At 36.6% G+C, this 19,253-nt stretch overlaps 1 protein-coding gene across 3 annotated transcripts in view; it reads left to right on the top strand.

The window, feature by feature from the left end:
- The window catches only part of LOC124723123 (leucine-rich repeat protein 1-like), a 145,387-nt gene extending 127,879 nt beyond the window's left edge, over positions 1–17,508 (top strand). For all 3 annotated transcript variants that reach the window (XM_047248305.1, XM_047248306.1, XM_047248307.1), the window contains exon 7: positions 12,061–17,508. In XM_047248305.1, the coding sequence (XP_047104261.1) occupies positions 12,061–12,352 (292 nt within the window). In that variant the 3' untranslated portion in view covers positions 12,353–17,508. The remainder of the gene's footprint in view (positions 1–12,060) is intronic.
- Positions 17,509–19,253: the final 1,745 nt, after the last annotated feature.

Below are 19,253 nucleotides of genomic sequence, written 5' to 3'. Positions count from 1 at the left end.
ATTTTCTGCATCTTATTACAGTTGTGGAAAAAGGCAGATCTTCAACATATCGAGATATATGATTCTAAAAACAAAGATGATGAGACTTACCAAACAAAAGTGCTGGCAGGTCGATAGACACGCAAACAAACACAAACATACACACAAAATTCAAGCTTTCGCAACAAACAGTTGCTTCATCAGGAAAGAGGGAAGGAGAGGGAAAGACGAAGGTGAACAGCGGATGGATATGTGTGTGTGTGTGCGAGTGTATACCTGTCCTTTTTTCCCCCTAAGGTAAGTCTTTCCGCTCCCGGGATTGGAATGACTCCTTACTCTCTCCCTTAAAACCCACATCCTTTCGTCTTTCCCGCTCCTTCCGTCTTCCCTGATGAAGCAACTGTTTGTTGCGAAAGCTTGAATTTTGTGTGTTTGTTTGTGCTTGTTTGAATGTCTATCGACCTGCCAGCACTTTTGTTTGGTAAGTCTCATCATCTTTGTTTTTAGATATATTTTTCCCATGTGGAATGTTTCCCTCTATTATAGTCATAGATATATGATTCCTTTAACTTTTTTTGGAAAGAAATGAGTCTAAATATTTTCTTGGGAAATGATGTAAAAGATGTGAAACTTCAGAGCCTCTCTCATACTCAACCACGGTATGTGCCTGCTGTGTTCCTCATATGCTATGGCTGTTCACCTTCCCATGTGAATGGAACATTGGCCTCATCACTGAAAACTAACCATGAAAGGTAATTTTTATCTTCCATTTTCACAAGAGCGATTTCACAAAATTCTAAATGGTGTTATTAATCATCATGGAAGGCATGTAATGGTTGAATGTCGTATGGAATGAATGATTGAAATACATTCCATGCTGGCAGAATGAGTAGATGAGTAGATTTCTGTGAACTATGAGCAAAAAACTGTTGAATGCTCTTAACAAAACTAAGGAAGCACACAGGGGTGATCTATTAATTTCCACTGAAATTAACAATCTTTTGCCTTGAAAGTGCCGGTGGCTTCATCAAATGCTTTGAGCCTTATGAGGGCCAGTGCTGTATTCTCAAGAAAAATCGTGCACACAGTCATAACTGAAACACGACAAGATGGCGTCGAAGGTAAAAGTTCGAAATGTGTGTCTCCACAAAAACGTAAATTTTGCCCTGAAAAAGGATATTACTAAAATTCAAGAAAGAAAAACTGAAGTGAACACGCCACGTTTTCTGCAAGATAGTTCGACAGTTTCCAAAAAGTGGACAAAGGTGAAGTGGAGCGGCCACAAACAAAAAGTACAAGATCAAGAGAATTGTGAAATAAATGTAAGCTTCGTGCACGGCAACTAATTTCAAGTACTTTCCACAACAGATTGTGGAAGTGCAATGTCTAGTGATAGTGCTCATGAACCATGTGAAAAGCAAAAGGATCTTGTAAATAAGCCAGAACAAAAAAATTCGTTGACGCAGAAAAACAAGAAATCCGACGTAAATTTAGTAAACAAACATCTGCCAACCTTATGTAGTTCCGATGGATTATCGGCTTGTGTGAAAAAGAAAAGAGGAAATAAACAGCGCAGTTAGGCCTACATTTTGTAGCTCCAAAACAATTACAAAAATCGAAATATATTCAGACAGCCAAGGGCGAAACATAGCTAATGACTTTCGTAATAAAAGCAATGTGAGCTTAACTTCCATGGTGAAACCAGGTGCAAAATTCTGCACAGCAACTGCAATAAGCCACGAAAAAATTCCCACATTAAGCAACAAAGACTTTGCCGTTTTCCTGGCAGGAACAAACGACGTCGCAAGAAACGAAAAACAAGATCTGTTGCTTTCGCTAAAAAGGCGACTGTATGAACTAAGATGTACAAACATCATTGTATTTTCAGTACCACATCGTCATGACCTAGCGGAATGGTCCTGCGGTAACAAAGAAGTGGAAAGTGCAAATAGTGAGATGAAACAGATATGCAGACAATTTGAAAATGTGACTTTCATTGATATAAGCAAACTAGGAAGGAGATTCCATACTAGACATGGTTTCCACCTAAATAGATTAGGAAAAAAGTTCGTAACTGCAAAAATAATAGAAATAGTAAATGCCAAAACGAAAGTAAGTTGTGACACTTCAAACGTAATACCCCTCAAGGACAATACCCACAAACTAGTTGGTGAATCTGAAACTGAAGCATCACCACTACAAGTCAAGTGTGATGATGTTCTGACATTGCAAGAAAACACTCCAAGTGCTAGCAGTTCACAAGGAAGCATATCAATAACAACAGAACCAACACCTGAAGTATCAAAAACAGCTACATCATCATCATCATCATCATCATCATCATCATCATCATCATCATCAACAACAACAGAAATGACAGCATCAATGACACCGGGAGCTACACCAGCAGCAGCAACAAGCAACTCACCATATCCCTGTGAATGACCTACAAGGTGCAGAACACCTGTCCTTCTGGAGGATTTTTGGTACCTCGCCATGGCAAGGAACGGAGTATGACACCACAAAATGTAAATACAAATATAACCAGTTCTCATCCTCACCACCTGCAGATTCTAAGCTTAAACATTCAGTGTCTTAGAAATAAATCATTAGAACTTGAGGTACCTATGAACAGTGCAAATATTGACTGCATGTGCATTGTGGAGCATTGGTGCAGAAGTTTTGAACTAAGTAGCATTAATATTCATCCATTTAAGTTGGCAAGCCAATATTGTAGAAAAAATACCAAAAATGGAGGTTTATGTATATTTACCAAACTAAGTATCAGCTATAAAAGAAGGTGTGAAGCTGAATCATTGAGTGTGGAAAATCATTTTGAAGCAGCAGCTGTGCAGTTGAATGAAATACAGGAAAAGTCATAGTCATAGCAATATACAGACCACCTACTGGTGATGCAGACATATTCTTTAACCAATTAGAAATATTGCTTAACACTCTGTTCACCGATAGAGCCACTGTAGTTGTGTGTGGTGACTTCAATGTTAATCTTATGAGTGCAAGTAGGCTAAAAGACCAGTTCCTAAATCTGTTATGTAGTTTCAACCTGCTTCCACACATACACACACCCACCCACAAGAATAACACATAATACAGTCATTCTTATTGATAATATATTTTCAAATGTAGGACGCACAGAAGTTGAAGTAACAAATACTGGTTTGAGTTTATCAGACCACAATGCTCTTGTCCTCAAAATTCCTTCAAGGCCACTGAAAGAGAAAAAAACACACTTCATGTATAAAAGAAATTTTTCTGCAGAAAACTGTGTAGAATTCATAAATACGCTAACTAATGAGGCTTGGGCAGAAGTACTATCCAATACAAATGATGCATATAGACCTTTTTCTTCCATTTTCATGGAATGTTTTGGAATGTGTTTTCCAAAAAAGCTGTCAACAATCAGGTCACATGGCAATACAAAGCCAAGTTCTTGGATCACAACTGGCATCAAAACTTCCTGTGGAACTCTAAAGAGACCAATTTCTAAAATGAAAACATCCACAGACCCACAATTCATAGAATGTCAGGAATTACTAGAGGGTATATAGAAAAGTAATTGCTAAAGCAAAATTCATGAGTAATGATAGTTTTATAAGACAGTCTGAAAACAAATCAAAAGCCATATGGGGTATTGTGAAGACTGAAATGGGGAAGAGTTGTGAAAACCAGGACATTAGCCTCAAAAATTTTAAAAATTTCAATATTAATAAACAAGATTTGCCAAATTATTTTAACAATTATTTCATAAATGCAACAACTTAATTAAGCTTAAAATTTACAAACGAAGAAAAACCTGAATATCCAAAAACAGCTTGTAGGATGAGGGTAGAGCCAACAAATGAGAGTGAAATGTGGAAAGTGATACAAAGCTTGAAACCCAAAATGTCGGCTGGCATAGATGAGGTACCTGTGTCAATCGTAACAAGGACAGCACCACAAATCGCAAAGCCCTTTGCACACATAGCCAATTTATCATTCAGTGAAGGAGCTTTTCCAGAAAGGCTGAAAATTTCAAAAGTGAAGCCATTATTTAAAAATGGCGACAAGTATAAGGTAAAAAACTATCGCCCAATATCTCACCTCTCAGCATTTTCAAAAATATTAGAAAAACTGATGAAGCACCGAATCAACAAATATCTAAATGACCATAATTTACTAAACAGAAATCAGCATGGCTTCGAAGCACGTAAAAACACTGAAACAGCAGTAATGTGGTACACTGAACAAATAATCAAAAATCTAGAAAAAGATTGTAGTGTAGTAGGAGTAAATTTATACCTCTCCAAAGCTTTTGACACTGTGAACCAGGACATTCGTTTAGAAAAATCAGAAGTGTTGGGTATACATGGGATAGGAAAAAAATGGTTTGAATCATACCTAAAAAAACAGAACACAGGTTGTAGAACTGACATCAACTTACTCCAACCACAAAATAAATTCAGTATCAGAGGCAAAAAATATAGAAATTGGAGTACCACAAGGCAGCATCCTAGGGCCCCATACTGTTTCTTGCATATATAAATGATTTTCACACCTCAGATGATGCAGCCAAAGCAATAATATTTGCAGATGATACTAGTGTGATAATAACTGCACCAAAGCAATTGCTACCAACAACTGCTGATAAAGTACTAAATTACATCCACTCTTGGTTCAATGCAAACTGGTTGACATTGAATGTAAATAAAACAAATTATATGCAGTTTGGGAAAAGATGTCAAAATGTAAATCTCGATCTGGTGTGGGGTGACAAAGCCTTGGACAGAGTGACATCCACAAAATTGCTGGGGATTTATGTGGATGAAAACTAAAATTTTAATGACCACGTAATAAAACTTGCACAGAAACTTAATTCAGCCTGTTTTGCCCTCAGAATTATTGCAAATGTTTGTTCCTCAGAGGGTGCCAGAATGGCATATTTTGGCTATTTTCTGTCTCATGCCACATACGGAGTAATATTTTGGGGTTCCACAACAGGGCGCCTAAAACAAATTTTTTTGTTGCAGAAGAGGGCCATCCGTATAATAACTCAGTCATCCACAGACACACTGCAAACCCATATACAAAAAGCTTAGAATACTTACTATACCATCATTATACATATACAAATGTGTATTGTATGTCAGGACCCACATTGCAGATTTTCAGCCAAATGCCGACTTTCATAACTACAATACCCGTAATAGCGCAGCACTCCATACTCAGCGAACAAAAAGAACAAATACACAAAGGCATGTGAGCCACATCGGTGCAAAACTGTACAACACACTGCCAGTCAACATCAGGCAGTTAGAAGATGATAACAAATTTAAAACAGAATTTAAAAAATTTCTAGTAGAACAATGTTTTTAGTCTGTAAATGACTATGTAGGTCAATAAATTTTTTCTGATGATATTTATAAAGGCAAAATGGAAAATACTCTATCTGTACCTAATCATTCATTACCTAATCATTCATTACATTTACATACTTAAAGGACAGCTGTTGTGTGATGTAAATATATACTTAAGCAGTGTTGTGTATATAAGGTCTTGCCGTTTAGGGAGGACAAGACTAAAGCCTTATGAAAAACAGACTATGCATTTAAAATAACAAGCAGGGATGTATATAAGCTATATTAATTTCATTGTATGATTATTAACTTCATTGTATTATTTTGTTTTGTACTTTTTTACGAATATATTGTTTTTTTCTTTGAAATGGGACACAAACCCTTGTACCATTGACAACGTCCATACAATATTAAATGGAGACTGCCACACACTTGTTGTTGCCTTATCATCACCATTCCGACTTTGACATATTGCGTAATGACATAGCTGCACTGGGTAGTCATCTACGGGCAACTACATAAACTACCAGAAAACAGCTTTTAGCCTTCCACTTGAGAAATTGGCAAGCAAGCAGAACAAAGCACATACAATACAGTGACATCACCATGGAGTACCATGATACTGCCAGAGTATCTTAGGATAGTATTGGGTAAGACACTATCATTTAAGGGATGCTCTATCAATATCAGATAACAAGTGCCCGTGAGGAACAGCATTATGAGCTGATTAGCAAGCTCACAGTGGCGTCGCTCACCATTACAAACATTAGTGTTTGCTGCACAGGAAAACTGATTGAAGATTCAGTTGCATGAATTTCATCCACAAAATGGGCATTAGATTACTGAATGACAGTGTAGTGTAATGTAATAACATTTTCTTGAGTACTTGGGTTCCACCTAATTACGGCCTGCCACAGTCCATGGTAGAGCTGTGGAAGACAAGTGGGGAGACATTGTAAACATAGATGCTGCCACAAGAATGTTTTCTGCCTCAATGTTAAACAGTCATGGCTTGTATGGAAGTCGCTGAACAGAATGTGTGCAGGTATTGGCAGATCCAAGGGCTGTCCGAGAAATTGGGATTTCAGTAATAGACTCCTCACTCTATAACTGTGAATATCAGATCATTTTGCACATGCTTCAGTACAAACAGTGCAGCTTTGACTTACACTTCAAGCAAAGTAATGATAGAAAGCAAAAACACTAGCTGCGTCATGTTACTGGATGAATTTTATATGACTGAGTAACTGAATCTATTAGTACGTACTATTTTGCATTTAATTTGTTTTATCTGGTATAGGAACTAGGCCTAAGCACAATGAGAAACTCAGACAGGAGAGTACTGCAAATGTTAGAATAGGGAAAGGTTCTCATAAAAGTATAATTAAAAATAATGTAAGTATATTTCATCAAAATATTGGGAGTTTAATGAATAAAGTAGATGAGCTTCTGGTTTGTTTAGAAGATTTAGAAGCTGAGAATGAAATAGATATACTATGCCTGTCTGAGCATCACATTGTTACTGATATGGATAAGGTAAATGTAAGTGGATATAAGCTCTCTGCACATGTAATGAGAGAAAATATGGAGAAAGGAGGAGTTGCCATATATGTCAAAAGTTATCATTGTGCAAAAAGTATAGAAACAAAAAAGTTTTGTGTAGAGAAACATATAGAAGCATGTGCATGTGAGCTTAAATTAAATAAAGGCACATTTATAATTGTAACTGTATATAGGTCCCCATCAGGAAATTTTCATCTATTTCTGAAAAATTTGGACTCCTTTGTTGTGCTATCTGTCAGACAGGGGGAAGCAAATTATTATTTGTGGGGACTTCAATGTAGATTCTCTGAAAGAGGGTAATAGGAAAAATGACCTTGAAGTATTACTCGGTTCTTTCAATTTGACACCCGTTATTGATTTTCCTACTCGGGTGGTAAAGGATAACAGCTCACTGATAGATAACTTCTTTATAGACCAAGATAAGTTTAACCAGATAAATGCTCAGCCTGTTGAGAATGGTCTTTCTGATCATGGTGCACAGCTAGTTACAATATATGACATAGCTCCATTCAGCAATACTAAACAGTCCTCCAAAATAGTACGTTCAGTCAACGATTTAACAATTGCAAATTTCAGGGAAAGCCTACAGCAGTTAGACTGGGATGAGGTGTACCATGAACCTGATGCCAATTTAAAATTAATTTATTTCATGACATTTTTGTAAATGCATTTGAAAACTGGTTCCCCAAGAAAATAGTTAAATATACTCGTACGAAACCTTGTAACAAACCATGGCTTACTAAGGGTATAAAAATATCTTGTAACCGGAAAAGGGAAATGTATCTGACAGCAAGAAAGAGTAGTGACCCAGAAACTATCAAAAATTATAAAAACTACTGTGTTATATTAAGAAAAGTTATTAAAAAATCCAGGAGTATGTGTATCATGTCTGAAATCAGCAACTCTGATAATAAAATTAAAACAATTTGGAATATTATTAAAAGAGAAACAGGTCAACCAAGAGCAGAGGAAGACAGTATTACCATCAAATTGAATGAAAACTTTACAAACAAAAAGTCAGAAGTTGAAAATATTTTTAATAATCATTTTCTAAATGTTGTGGATATAGTAGGATCCAGGTGTTCATTAGAAGATGCTAGGCTGTTAATGGAAGAGGCCATACCTAGGCAATTTGATACAATTGAAATCTCACCCACTTCTCCCTCTGAAATTAGGAAAATAATAAACTTGCTTAAAAGCAAAAACTCACATGGAATTGATGGCATTTCCAGCAAAATACTAAAAGCTTGTTCTCAACAGATAAGTAAGATTCTCAGCCACCTGTGTAATAGCTCTCTGGAACAAGGCATTTTCCCTGATAGACTGAAATATGCTATTGTTATACCTTTGCATAAAAAGGGGGATAGATCTGATGTTAACAATTACCGTCCAATCTCCCTTCTAACAGCTTTATCCAAAATTTTTGAGAAAGTAATGTATTCAAGAGTAGCTTCACATATCTGTAAAAATGAAGTACTAACAAAATGGCAGTTTGGTTTCCAGAAAGGTTTTTCAACAGAAAATGCCATATATGCTTTCACCAGTCAAATTTTGAATGATCTGAATAACCGAACACCACCCATTGGGATTTTTTGTGGTCTCTCAAAGGCTTTTGATTGTGTAAATCATGAAATTCTGCTAGACAACCTCAAGTATTGTGGCATGAGTGGGACAGTGCACAAATGGTTTAATTCGTACCTAACTGGAAGAGTGCAGAAAGTTGAAATAAGTAGTTCTCGTAACATGCAAAGATCAGCACATTCCTCAAACTGGGGAACTATCAAGAATGGGGTTCCACAAGGGTCAGTCTTGGGTCCTTTGTTGTTCTTATTATATATTAACGACTTGCCATTCTATATTCATGAAGAGGCAAAGTTAGTTCTCTTTGCTCATGATACAAGTATAGTAATCACACCTGACAAACAAGAATTAACTGATGAAATTGTCAATACTGTCTTTCAGAAAATTACTAAGTGGTTCCTTGTAAACGGACTCTCACTGAATTTGAAAGTACATACAGTCCCGTACAGGGAATGGTATGATGCCATTAATAAATATAGACCATAATCAGAAGCATATAGCTAAGGTAGAATATTCCAAATTTTTAGGTGTGTCCATTGATGAGAGATTAAATTGGAAGAAACACATTGATGATCTGCTGAAACGTTTGAGTTCAGCTACTTATGCAATAAGGGTCATTGCAAATTTTGGTGATAAACATCTTAGTAAATTAGCTTACTACGCCTATCATCACTGAGGAATAAAGTATTTATTGCACAAAAGCGTGTAATCAGAATAAAAGCTGGAGTCCACCCAAGATCATCCTGCAGACATTTATTTAAGGATCTAGGGATATTCACAGTAGCTTCAGTATATATACTCTTATGAAATTTGTTATTAACAACCAAACCCAATTCAAAAGTAATAGCAGTGTGCATAACTACAATACTAGGAGAAAGGATGATCTTCACTATTCAAGATTAAATCTAACTTTGGCACAGAAAGGGGTGAATTATACTGGCACTAAAGTCTTTGGTCACTTACCAAATAGTATCAAAAGTCTGACAGATAACCAACAAGTATTTAAGACGAAATTAAAAGAATTTCTGAATGACAACTCCTTCTACTCGATAGAGGAATTTTTAGATATAAATTAAGAAAAAAAGAAAAAAAATATTTAAAAAATAAAAAAATAAAGAAAAACAAAAAACACAAAAAAATAAAGTTGTTATATTAACATAAGTATGTTGTTAAATTAACCTAATTATGTCATGTATTAGAAAATTCGACTCGTTCCACATCATTACGAAATATCGTATTCATGATCCATGGAACTAGTATTAATCTAATCTAATCTAATCTAATCTAATCTAATCTTTGTGTCATTTGTGATCATTGTTTGTTATCTGTTATGTCATTATCCTCCTTGTGGTCATTTGGAAAGAAATATAGGGATCAATTTGAAATTTTATTTTCTTTCACAACTTTCCAAAGAAGGATGTACCGAAAAACCTGCCGAGAAGGTACATTCCTCTCTTTGCTTCTCTTGCAACAATGCATCAAATGCTGTAAAATTTATACTGTGTTGGTAAGTACTGAAAGGAGGGAGAGGGGCAGGGGGTGGGGAACATGACTTGGCAGCAGCATGGGAGAGAAGAATTTGTGGCATTCTTGTGGCAGGGGAAACTCACATCTGGGGCATAAAAAACATAGCGGTCTTAGTGAGTGTCACAGAAAGTGTACGGTTAGTTGAAAATTCCTCAATCAGGCAGTGAAATGCAATGTCGTTTATGTCAAAAACACACTAACTTCTCAACACAGAGCATGAACTAAAAAGACTAAAAAGAGACTTTGTACAACATTCTCTGGTGAGTAGATCAGATCCTTCAAGTGTAATTATTGAAATGTCTACAAAATTCCTGTCTACAACTGACATAAAGCTCTCATCACACTCAGAAGATCTATAGCCAAAAAAAGTTTGATCTGTGGAAGTAAGTGATTGTTAGAGGGGTGCCTAATCTGGTGAATTTGGTGAGTAATCCAAGAATTTGTACTTGAAATTGCACAATTTTCTGTGCACCAAAGCACCATTGTGTGCAGGTACACTGATGTAACTTTTCCCAGGCTTCTCTTTACATGTTTTATTTCATTTAGTTTGTCTGGAAGACTTTTTAAGTCTTGCCAGTTATTGTTTGTCCCTTCTGCAAGATTCTCAATAACAAGAATCCCTTCTGTACCCCGAAAACATGGGCTACAATTCCTGTGGCAGGCTTTGCCTTGTGTAGTTCTGGCCCACAGTTTCCACACATACTTCGGTTGATTTTTTGTTTCTGGTATGAAGGGATGAATTGATTTTTCATTCACAGAAACAAATTGATGCACAAAATTATTGTAACACACCCATATTACCACTCTTCACTGGTGGCTACCTCCTCTGCTGCCAGTAAATCAGCAATTTTCCCCCTCGCATACTGAGTGAGGACCAATCAGGCCATTGCTGGTCTGGAAGCTGTCAGACCAGCACTGGACATTGCATCCACCTCTGCAGGGCACCCACATGAGCCAATGCTGCCAGCTTGCATGCACCTTTGCTAGGCTCAGTACAGGCCAGCTGCCAGCCCGCACCACCGACGACCCCGGGGCAGGGCCTCACTGATGCCTGTGCCTACCAGTACTACTACGGCACATTGCGGCACCAACTGCTGCCATATAAGCTGGGGAAGAGACCACAAAATTCATAATTCACTCTCACTTGCACTGTTACGATCATTACTAATACGCTGCTCTCATGAACTGAGCTTTGCTATTGTCATGGACTCTGTTTTTGGCTATTTTGGACATGTATATGCAAATGCTTGTCCTGTATCATAAAGTTTTGTGTTGGCATCAGACTGTTTTACTGTTGCACATACTTTTCTCATGTGCTTTGTTACCACAAAAATCAGTAATGTTTGCTTCAGAACTGGTCCAAATAGTTTTGTGTTGTCATCAAACTGTTTTACTGTTGCACATACTTATCTCATGTGCTTTGTTACCACAAAAATCAGTAATGTTTGCTTCAGAACTGGTCCAAATATTGCTGAAAAATTTATTTTTTCATCTAATTTTTGTCGCTGTTCCACAAATGTGGTATTGTTCAGAGTTGTCCCTAACAGTTCTCAGTGTAAAATATGCGGTATTCTTCCTTCTGATAGGCTTATGGTGTCAGCTATTTTGAACACCTTTTAACTCCAATATGGTATTGTGCACTTTCTCATTTCCTCATCTGTTGTAATCTACTGAACCAAAGGTAGCAGCAGAAATATTGCAGCTGTCAGGACAATGCAGCTGGCTTCTTTAGCTACCAAATTAACACACACACACACACACACACACACACACACACACACACACACACACACACACACACACACACACACACACAAAAAGTGCCTTACTATTTTTCTAATTTATTACAGTTTTTCCCATGCTTATTAATCCCCTCTTGTGAAAATAGTTTTGTAATTCTAAACAGTGTGGTTTTGAGAAACATGTAGCCATTTTTTTAACTGACAGTTGTGATGGTGTGGCAGATTTTGTAGCAATGTGAATCTGCTTGTATATTGAGTGGTACCATTATTTTTTTCCTTAATATTCACTTTGAAATGACATTTTCTTGTTTCAGAGTGCCTGTATCATGGCGCACTCTACCAAATTCTGTTGTGGAGTACTTGCAGAGGGCACGGAAGTGTGATGTTTGCACTGGTGCATATTTTGAAAATTTTATTCCTTGCTGCTTCATATCATATTCCAGGATTTATGCTGAGATTGTTCCAGAAAGAGAATACTTAAATAGTGTAACTGATGTAAGAAATGTGTGTTCAAGGAGGTGTATGCACCCAGAGTTGAAGTTTTGTGAGGTACTCAATCATTTAACACCCGATGAGTATGAGAATGTGGTGCGACATATCTGTTGAGCTATATTTACGGTTTCAGGGGTGTGTATGAAGGGGGGAGAAGTGGGGACTGCTTGTGTACCACCAGAGTTTTAAAGTAACAGTAAAAGCTACAGCTTGTAACATGGTTTCTGCACTTACATTTATGTCTACCATAACAAAAATAAGCAGCAAAAATTTGTAATATACAAAGTTCTGTGTATTATATGCTACCCTAATGTAATTTAACTGTATTGCATCTGTGTATCAGAATTAAGTCAGACTCTCAACAGACAACACTGATATCCTGTTTGAAATTGAGAACCAGTACTCTGGTGGGAATCCCAGTATGGTGGAAACAAAGGAGGGGTCCTGTTTTCTGTTTAAATGTGATCTGCTGTTACTAATGGCTTTTTATACATGATGTATCACAGTATGTGTAGGTTACCTTTGTATTGTCGGTAGCTGCTTAAACAAAATACGAAACCATTTCCTTGGTTAAGGTCTTTGGATTTGATATTACAATGTACAACTTCTTATTGCATTCCATACACTTATGTATTGCATTCTGTGGTTTCATTATAACGAGAAAAAGTACAGCTGTTTATATTTTGACAGTCTAGCTTCTGGCACAATAATCATTATATAACTTAACTATATGTGTCATACTTTGTGATGACAAGGAGTTACAATTTCAGCTGTTGGAGCTGACTAGGATCAGATCTGTTCAGTAATTGCATTAAGAAGTTATGACAGGTGCTCAGAATGCTTCACTTCAGATACAGAGGAAATCATACAAAATGCAATACACACAAGTTAATTTGAATTTTTTTCCGTCTGGTTCAAAATGGAGCTGTATTTTCAGAACCAAGAAAATAAGAATGACAAACATTGCTCCTTAAAATGTGTTGTTGGTTTTGCCGGAATTGTAAAATCTTTCAGATTTACTTATGAGAAAAGGAATTACATAGTTCCTCTGTTTGGTAGTTGCAGGAATGTAAGAAGTGCATTAGTAGTTGGGAAAAGAATTCACACTGAAAAATTAAAAACTGTTTCATGTTTCCTGTTTAAAATACCAAACTCATGTGATGTTTAAGCTGAGTTGAGGTAAAATACTGACTCCTAAAGTGCCCCACAGTTCTTAGAATACAGAAGTATACAGTAATTTCTGTTTCTTTCAAGGATGGCATTAAGACAGAAATCACATATTGGTATTTCAATTTTTTTTAAATCTGGAACATTAAATGTTAGAATGTAAAGATGTTTCTTGATGTCAGATATAGCAGTTAGACCTATCTTGTCTGGGCACACAGACTCTAGATTAGATCTCCTATTGCAGGCTCAGCTAGTCAGCTGATAATCAGAATGTAGGGCACCGGTTAGTAAGGTAATGTAGTATTTACATCAGCTAGTCAGCTTATATGTAGAATGTAGGACACCGGTTAGTAAAGCAACATAGTATTTATATCAGTTAGTCAACTTATAAGTAGAAAGTAGGGCACCAGTTAGTAAAGCAGTGTAGTATTTACATCAGCTAGTCAGCTTATAAGTAGAATGCAGTGCAATGATTAGTGAAGCAGTGTAGTATTTACATCAACTAGTCAGCTTATAAGCAGAATGTAGGGCCCTGGTTAGTAAAGCAATTTAGTATTTACATTATCACTGTGTCAGTGACAATTATGCTTTTTTAATGTACACTGGTGACTACTTTTTTTATTTCTGTTTAATAATTCCTCAGCTTGTATGTTCTTTGGCAACATAGTCGACCACCAAGTCCTTAACCAGATTACTCGGGAATTCTCGTCTTGTTACTTTCATGCGTGAGATCAGCTGGTAAACGGCATACAAATTCAGAACAGACACATTAACGAATGGAAAAAAACCTACAGATGCTGACCTTGTTCTTCTGGCCAATACTGTAATTGCCGTGTAATGCAATGTAAGTGCCAGACTGTTCAACAAATGGCATAATGTGTGTATTAGTGTACATAACAGTGCCATCCATTCATTTCTTATCAAAATAAAGGGAAAGAATTGCATTGGTGTCTTCGTTTTTTGGTCAGCTCTAAAATGTCCAACTTCCAAGAAATGATGTAGCAGATTTTTGGTCTTCTCCAATTTTTAAACTGGTTTTATGTGTAATTTGATTTGCTCACTGTTACTTCTTCATTGGTATATCTATCTTATAACAGGTACCAGCCAGATGCTCTACACTTTCCGTTGCCCCATGCTTCATCCTTCATCTGCCTTTTAATGTTATCCAGCATTCAAAGTCTTCTTCTCCCTCTCACTCCCTTTCTTGCAATCTTTCATTCTGTGAGACTTGGCTGTTGGCAATTTCTTCCCAGGCAAGATTTTTTCCTCAGTCTTATCATTTCCACTGGTTTTCTTACCCTTCCTATTCTTAGAAATACTTCCTCATTTGCCAAATTGTCAGTCCATGCATCACCATGTGCATGTCATGTACAGTATTGATTCAGAGGACAATAAATAAATAAATTTGTTTAACATTTTTCTCCACAGCTGCATTTCAGAACTATCCAGGTAAATTTCCGCTTTCATTTTGACTGCACATGATTCACTGCCATATGATACGACCCTCCAGACTTGGCAAGTCTCTTTTTTAATTTTATCAGAATGTTTTTTGGAGTCAGTGAAACTTTCACCTTTACAAAATCTTATTTTACTCATAGATATTCTGCTTCTTATTTCCTGCACAGAGCTTTCATTTTAAGCCAAAAAACATTTTAGGTATCCAAAAGATTTTAATTGGTCCAAAGTCTTTTGTTCCAATCATATTTTGACAGAACCTACGTTAGCAGATTCTCATCACTGTGGTCTTTCTTGTATTAATCCTCATTCCATACTCTTTTTCTCTCATTTACAATCCTCTACATCATAAATTATAGTTCTTCCTCTGTTTCAGCTGACACTGCTTGATCATCTGCATATTTAAATTGCCTTTGTTCTCCTCTTGCTCCTCTTATTATGCCTCTTGCTTTTTTTCTAATAGTCTGTTTATTTCTCTGTATAAATATTGAAAAGAGTTGGTGACAAAAACCACCTTGTCTAACACATCTTCTGATATCAGCCCAGCCTTGTTTGTTTCCTCATAGCCAGTCCTTTGTACCAGTTTCGGTATTGTATATAGTCCTGTATGAGTCTCCTGTTCTTTTAGTCTACACAACATCTTCTAAGGTATTCACGAGGATACTCCAATCAGCCCTATCAAATACCTTTTGCCAGCCAACAGAAATAATGTACTTATCTGTGTTAACTTCTAGCATTCTTTGCTGTAACATCCCCAAACATCTAATAGCATCTCGTGGTCCTTTTTCTTTCCTAAATCCAAGCTAATCCTTCCCCCATGTTTTCTTCAACTTTTCTTTCTAATCTTTTGAGTAAAAAGCTACACAAGGCCTTCCAAATGTACAGTATGAAATTAACTGCCCTGTAATATTTGCATTCATTGGTATTGTTTCTTTGGTAAAAGTATAAGAAAATTTTTAAGAATATATTCAGGCCAAATGTCCTCTATATCCTATTGATGAGTTTGCTAAGATTCATATTACTCTATATCTCAAGGCCTTTAGAGCTTCAGCTAGTATTTTATCACAACCTATTGCTTTAATCTTTCTGAGAGTCTTAATAGCCTTCTCCATTTCACATGTTAATGTGGTGGTGTATGGTCCGTTTTGTCACATTCCTATTCACACTCCAATCTTCATTTTGTATGATCTCACACAGAGACTATTTGTCTTCAGTTTGCAGCAGCAGCTCTGCCATAATTCCTTTATTGGTGAGGAACTTTGACAATTTCTGAAAAGACATGAGAAACAACATTGGAACCTTTGTTGCATACAGTGAACACTTAACAAGACATGTAATAGTCAGAATAGTGATAGTGGTGAATTTACTTGTATGTTGAAAAAAATGAAACATATAGTATAATAACGCTATATGCTCACTTTTTATCAAAACACTGAAGTACTGAGCAACATGAGTGATTGCGTCAGGTCATTTTGCTGAAATAAGGAGCAAGACAGGTGGTCATGTCAGTTCAAAATGCGCCATAGAAGGAAATAATGAGGCTGACAATGGTTTTAAATACAGAGCATACAGGCTGAAACCAGAGAATTTTACATGGGATCAGCTGCATTTGTGCTTCACTTCATGAGAAAGATCAGCAGCAGAAGAAACACACTTGTCATGTTGATCCAATGTGAGCTGTTAAGGGTCAGTTATACAGGGTGAACTAGAACTCCATCGACAAACTTTGAGGCGGTAGTATGGATCAAAACAAGAAAAAAACTTCCAGTGAACATGAACTCTAAAGCACATAACTTAAGAGATATGACCACTTACTCAGCAGAAGAGGTGTGTTTCAAAGTAGCAAAAATGCATAAGTGCCCATAGCTCATGAGGTATGTACTTCAGAGTCCATATTTACAGGATTTTTTTGTCCATACTACCACCTACACAAGTTTGTTGTTGGAATTGCTTTTCTCTTTGTATAAATTTGCTGACAATGATGGTTGAGAGCTTGGTTCCAATTAGGTCAGCCATTCAGGAGGAAAAAAGTTGTTTTAGTACAGAATACTGTGTTGGTTGTATTGGCATCAGTGTTTTGCGGAGCACATAATCATCTGCAGTTTTGCGGGTAAAGAGAAAAAATTGTCTGCAAGCTAGTTGGACATCATGAAAGTTGGAGTTTTTCTTGCTGTTTCCTTGATAATGTACTTGGGTACCTTTGATTTTGTGAAAGAGATCTATTGTTTGGACCTTTCTTTCTGTAGCTATAATAATTAAAAACTGAAAAGATGTGTTTAAAAATGCACATCTTTTTCTTGTGCAGCTGGCAACATGACTCTTATTATTGAAGATAATTTAATGTATTGTTAAACACACATAATTTTACTTTTGTGTATGTCCCTTTTCTGTGTGGCATTTCATAGGGTTACCAAATGCAAGTTTAGGGAGACTCTTTAATGAATTTTGTGTAATGAAATAATGTGGCAAATATGCTCTTTTGTGTATTTGATTTACACTTATTCATAATATTTTTCCAAAAATATTTTGAGACTGAAACATAAAATGTACTATGAGTACCTATAAACTCAATTAATAAATTTTATTTTTCATTACTTACATTATAATTTCTTGGTGCTTTGTTGTGTAATAATGTATTCTTGTATGTCACGGAGGCTTTGTGTTTGTGTAATGCTTTGTATAGTGTATAACAGTTTCCTTGTATAGCTGAAATAAAGATTACCATTCAAATGAAACAGTTTCCAAGTCTTATTCACCACTATCAAATATCTGGTTAATTCTAGGTCAGAGATGCACAGACAGTGGACGAAATCTCTGTGACCTACCATTGATCTTATGGTGACCCACACCCCACTGTCCATTCTTTTTTGTTAAAAAAAAATCATCTTTCATTTCCTCCAGCAAAAGAGGGTGAGCACTTGTGGAAACTATGAAATGGCATGTTTCAGCATGATAATATTTATGAAAAAAATTTTTTCCCAGCCCTTATGTCATTACCAGTGAGGGGTTTGTGGCCCACAGTACTAGCAAGTCTGTACACTTCTGCTCTAGGTTAACATGCTCCTCTGCCATCAGATACCCAAGTACAGTATTCTTTTCTATTTGCCTTCCTCCTCTTCCCTTATGTCGATTAGATTAGATTAGTACTTGTTCCATAGGCTCTGTGTATGCATCTGGGACCACCATGCATTGCAGTGGTGGAGCATTGTGTCTGACAAGGAATGGGAATCTTTACTTCACTGGCCAGATTGTGAGGATTGTACAAATCTTAAAAAAAAAAGCCTCTACCTCAAAGTGTGCTATTATTCTGATGTGGTAGAGAGCTGTTTAACTGAACAGTAATTTCTGAGGAACCATTTGCAGAACCTGCCACAGCTCAGTTGTATGAAGCCCACTGAGACAATGAGTCTCTGTCTGGTTGAACCATTCATTCCCTAGTTTATCTGGGACTCAAATTACTTTTAGCAACAGAAACAAATGATGTATTCCCAATGGAAGAGTTGGTCACTAGAGATATCTACTACCCACTCTACAAAAGATATTACAAACAGCCCCCACCCTAACAACATATATTTCAAGAGACTCATGGTGTGCCTACTCTCTGTATATGAGTATGTGGAGTTAATAATTCCTTTTTACATTCAGTTGCTTCAGTTTTTCACAACAATAATTGTACCTTGCATGCCTGTGGGCAAATCTGTGTCATTCTACTCAAGTAAATTGTATACTTGCCTCTGATATCCCCATAAGTTGGTTTTTCCCTATAATTTTTCACTTCACTGGATAGGGGCATAGTGTGAAACATTGATATTGAGCATTCATGCATGCTACTGCGAACTGAATTACCAAAAGTAACCTTGCTCCATCAGTATTCATTTCAATGGTTGACACAGTAAAATAATTCCAAGCTTCCCATGGTTGGTTCCACTCTCTGTTGTAATTCCTTCTGTTCTCTGCATAGTCTGGCTAGGAATTACTGTGGAGGCAACAACATAGAACTCAGTTGCCTGTGGACAGCATGATGTACTGCTTCTTGTAATGCAGCCACTCCTGTCCTTGCATTGTTCAAACTGTCTGTCAATGCTTGCAGGAATCTAGCTACATCCACAATTCCATCTCGTGCTTTCAGTCAGTTTTGTACTTTCTGGCTCATAGTGTAACAGTTAATTCAGCACATGTTGCTTTAATCTTCACAGCTGTGTGATAACAATGCTGACGATATTCATGACAGTGCATTACAGCAGAGTTACTAAACACAGTTTTCTGAAATTCCTTCACAAAAAAAATTAAGTAAATATTCCAGAATCTGAATCAAGAACAAATGTCAACATGAGTAATTTAGAAGTAGATATCCTTGGTGTAGCAAAGCAGCTTTACATACTTAATAAAGACA

Source organism: Schistocerca piceifrons, chromosome X, assembly GCF_021461385.2.
Source record: "Schistocerca piceifrons isolate TAMUIC-IGC-003096 chromosome X, iqSchPice1.1, whole genome shotgun sequence".
Lineage (NCBI taxonomy): Eukaryota > Metazoa > Arthropoda > Insecta > Orthoptera > Acrididae > Schistocerca > Schistocerca piceifrons.
The sequence above is the reverse complement of the archived record's forward strand: the minus strand, read 5'-3'. Positions and strand labels throughout refer to the sequence as shown.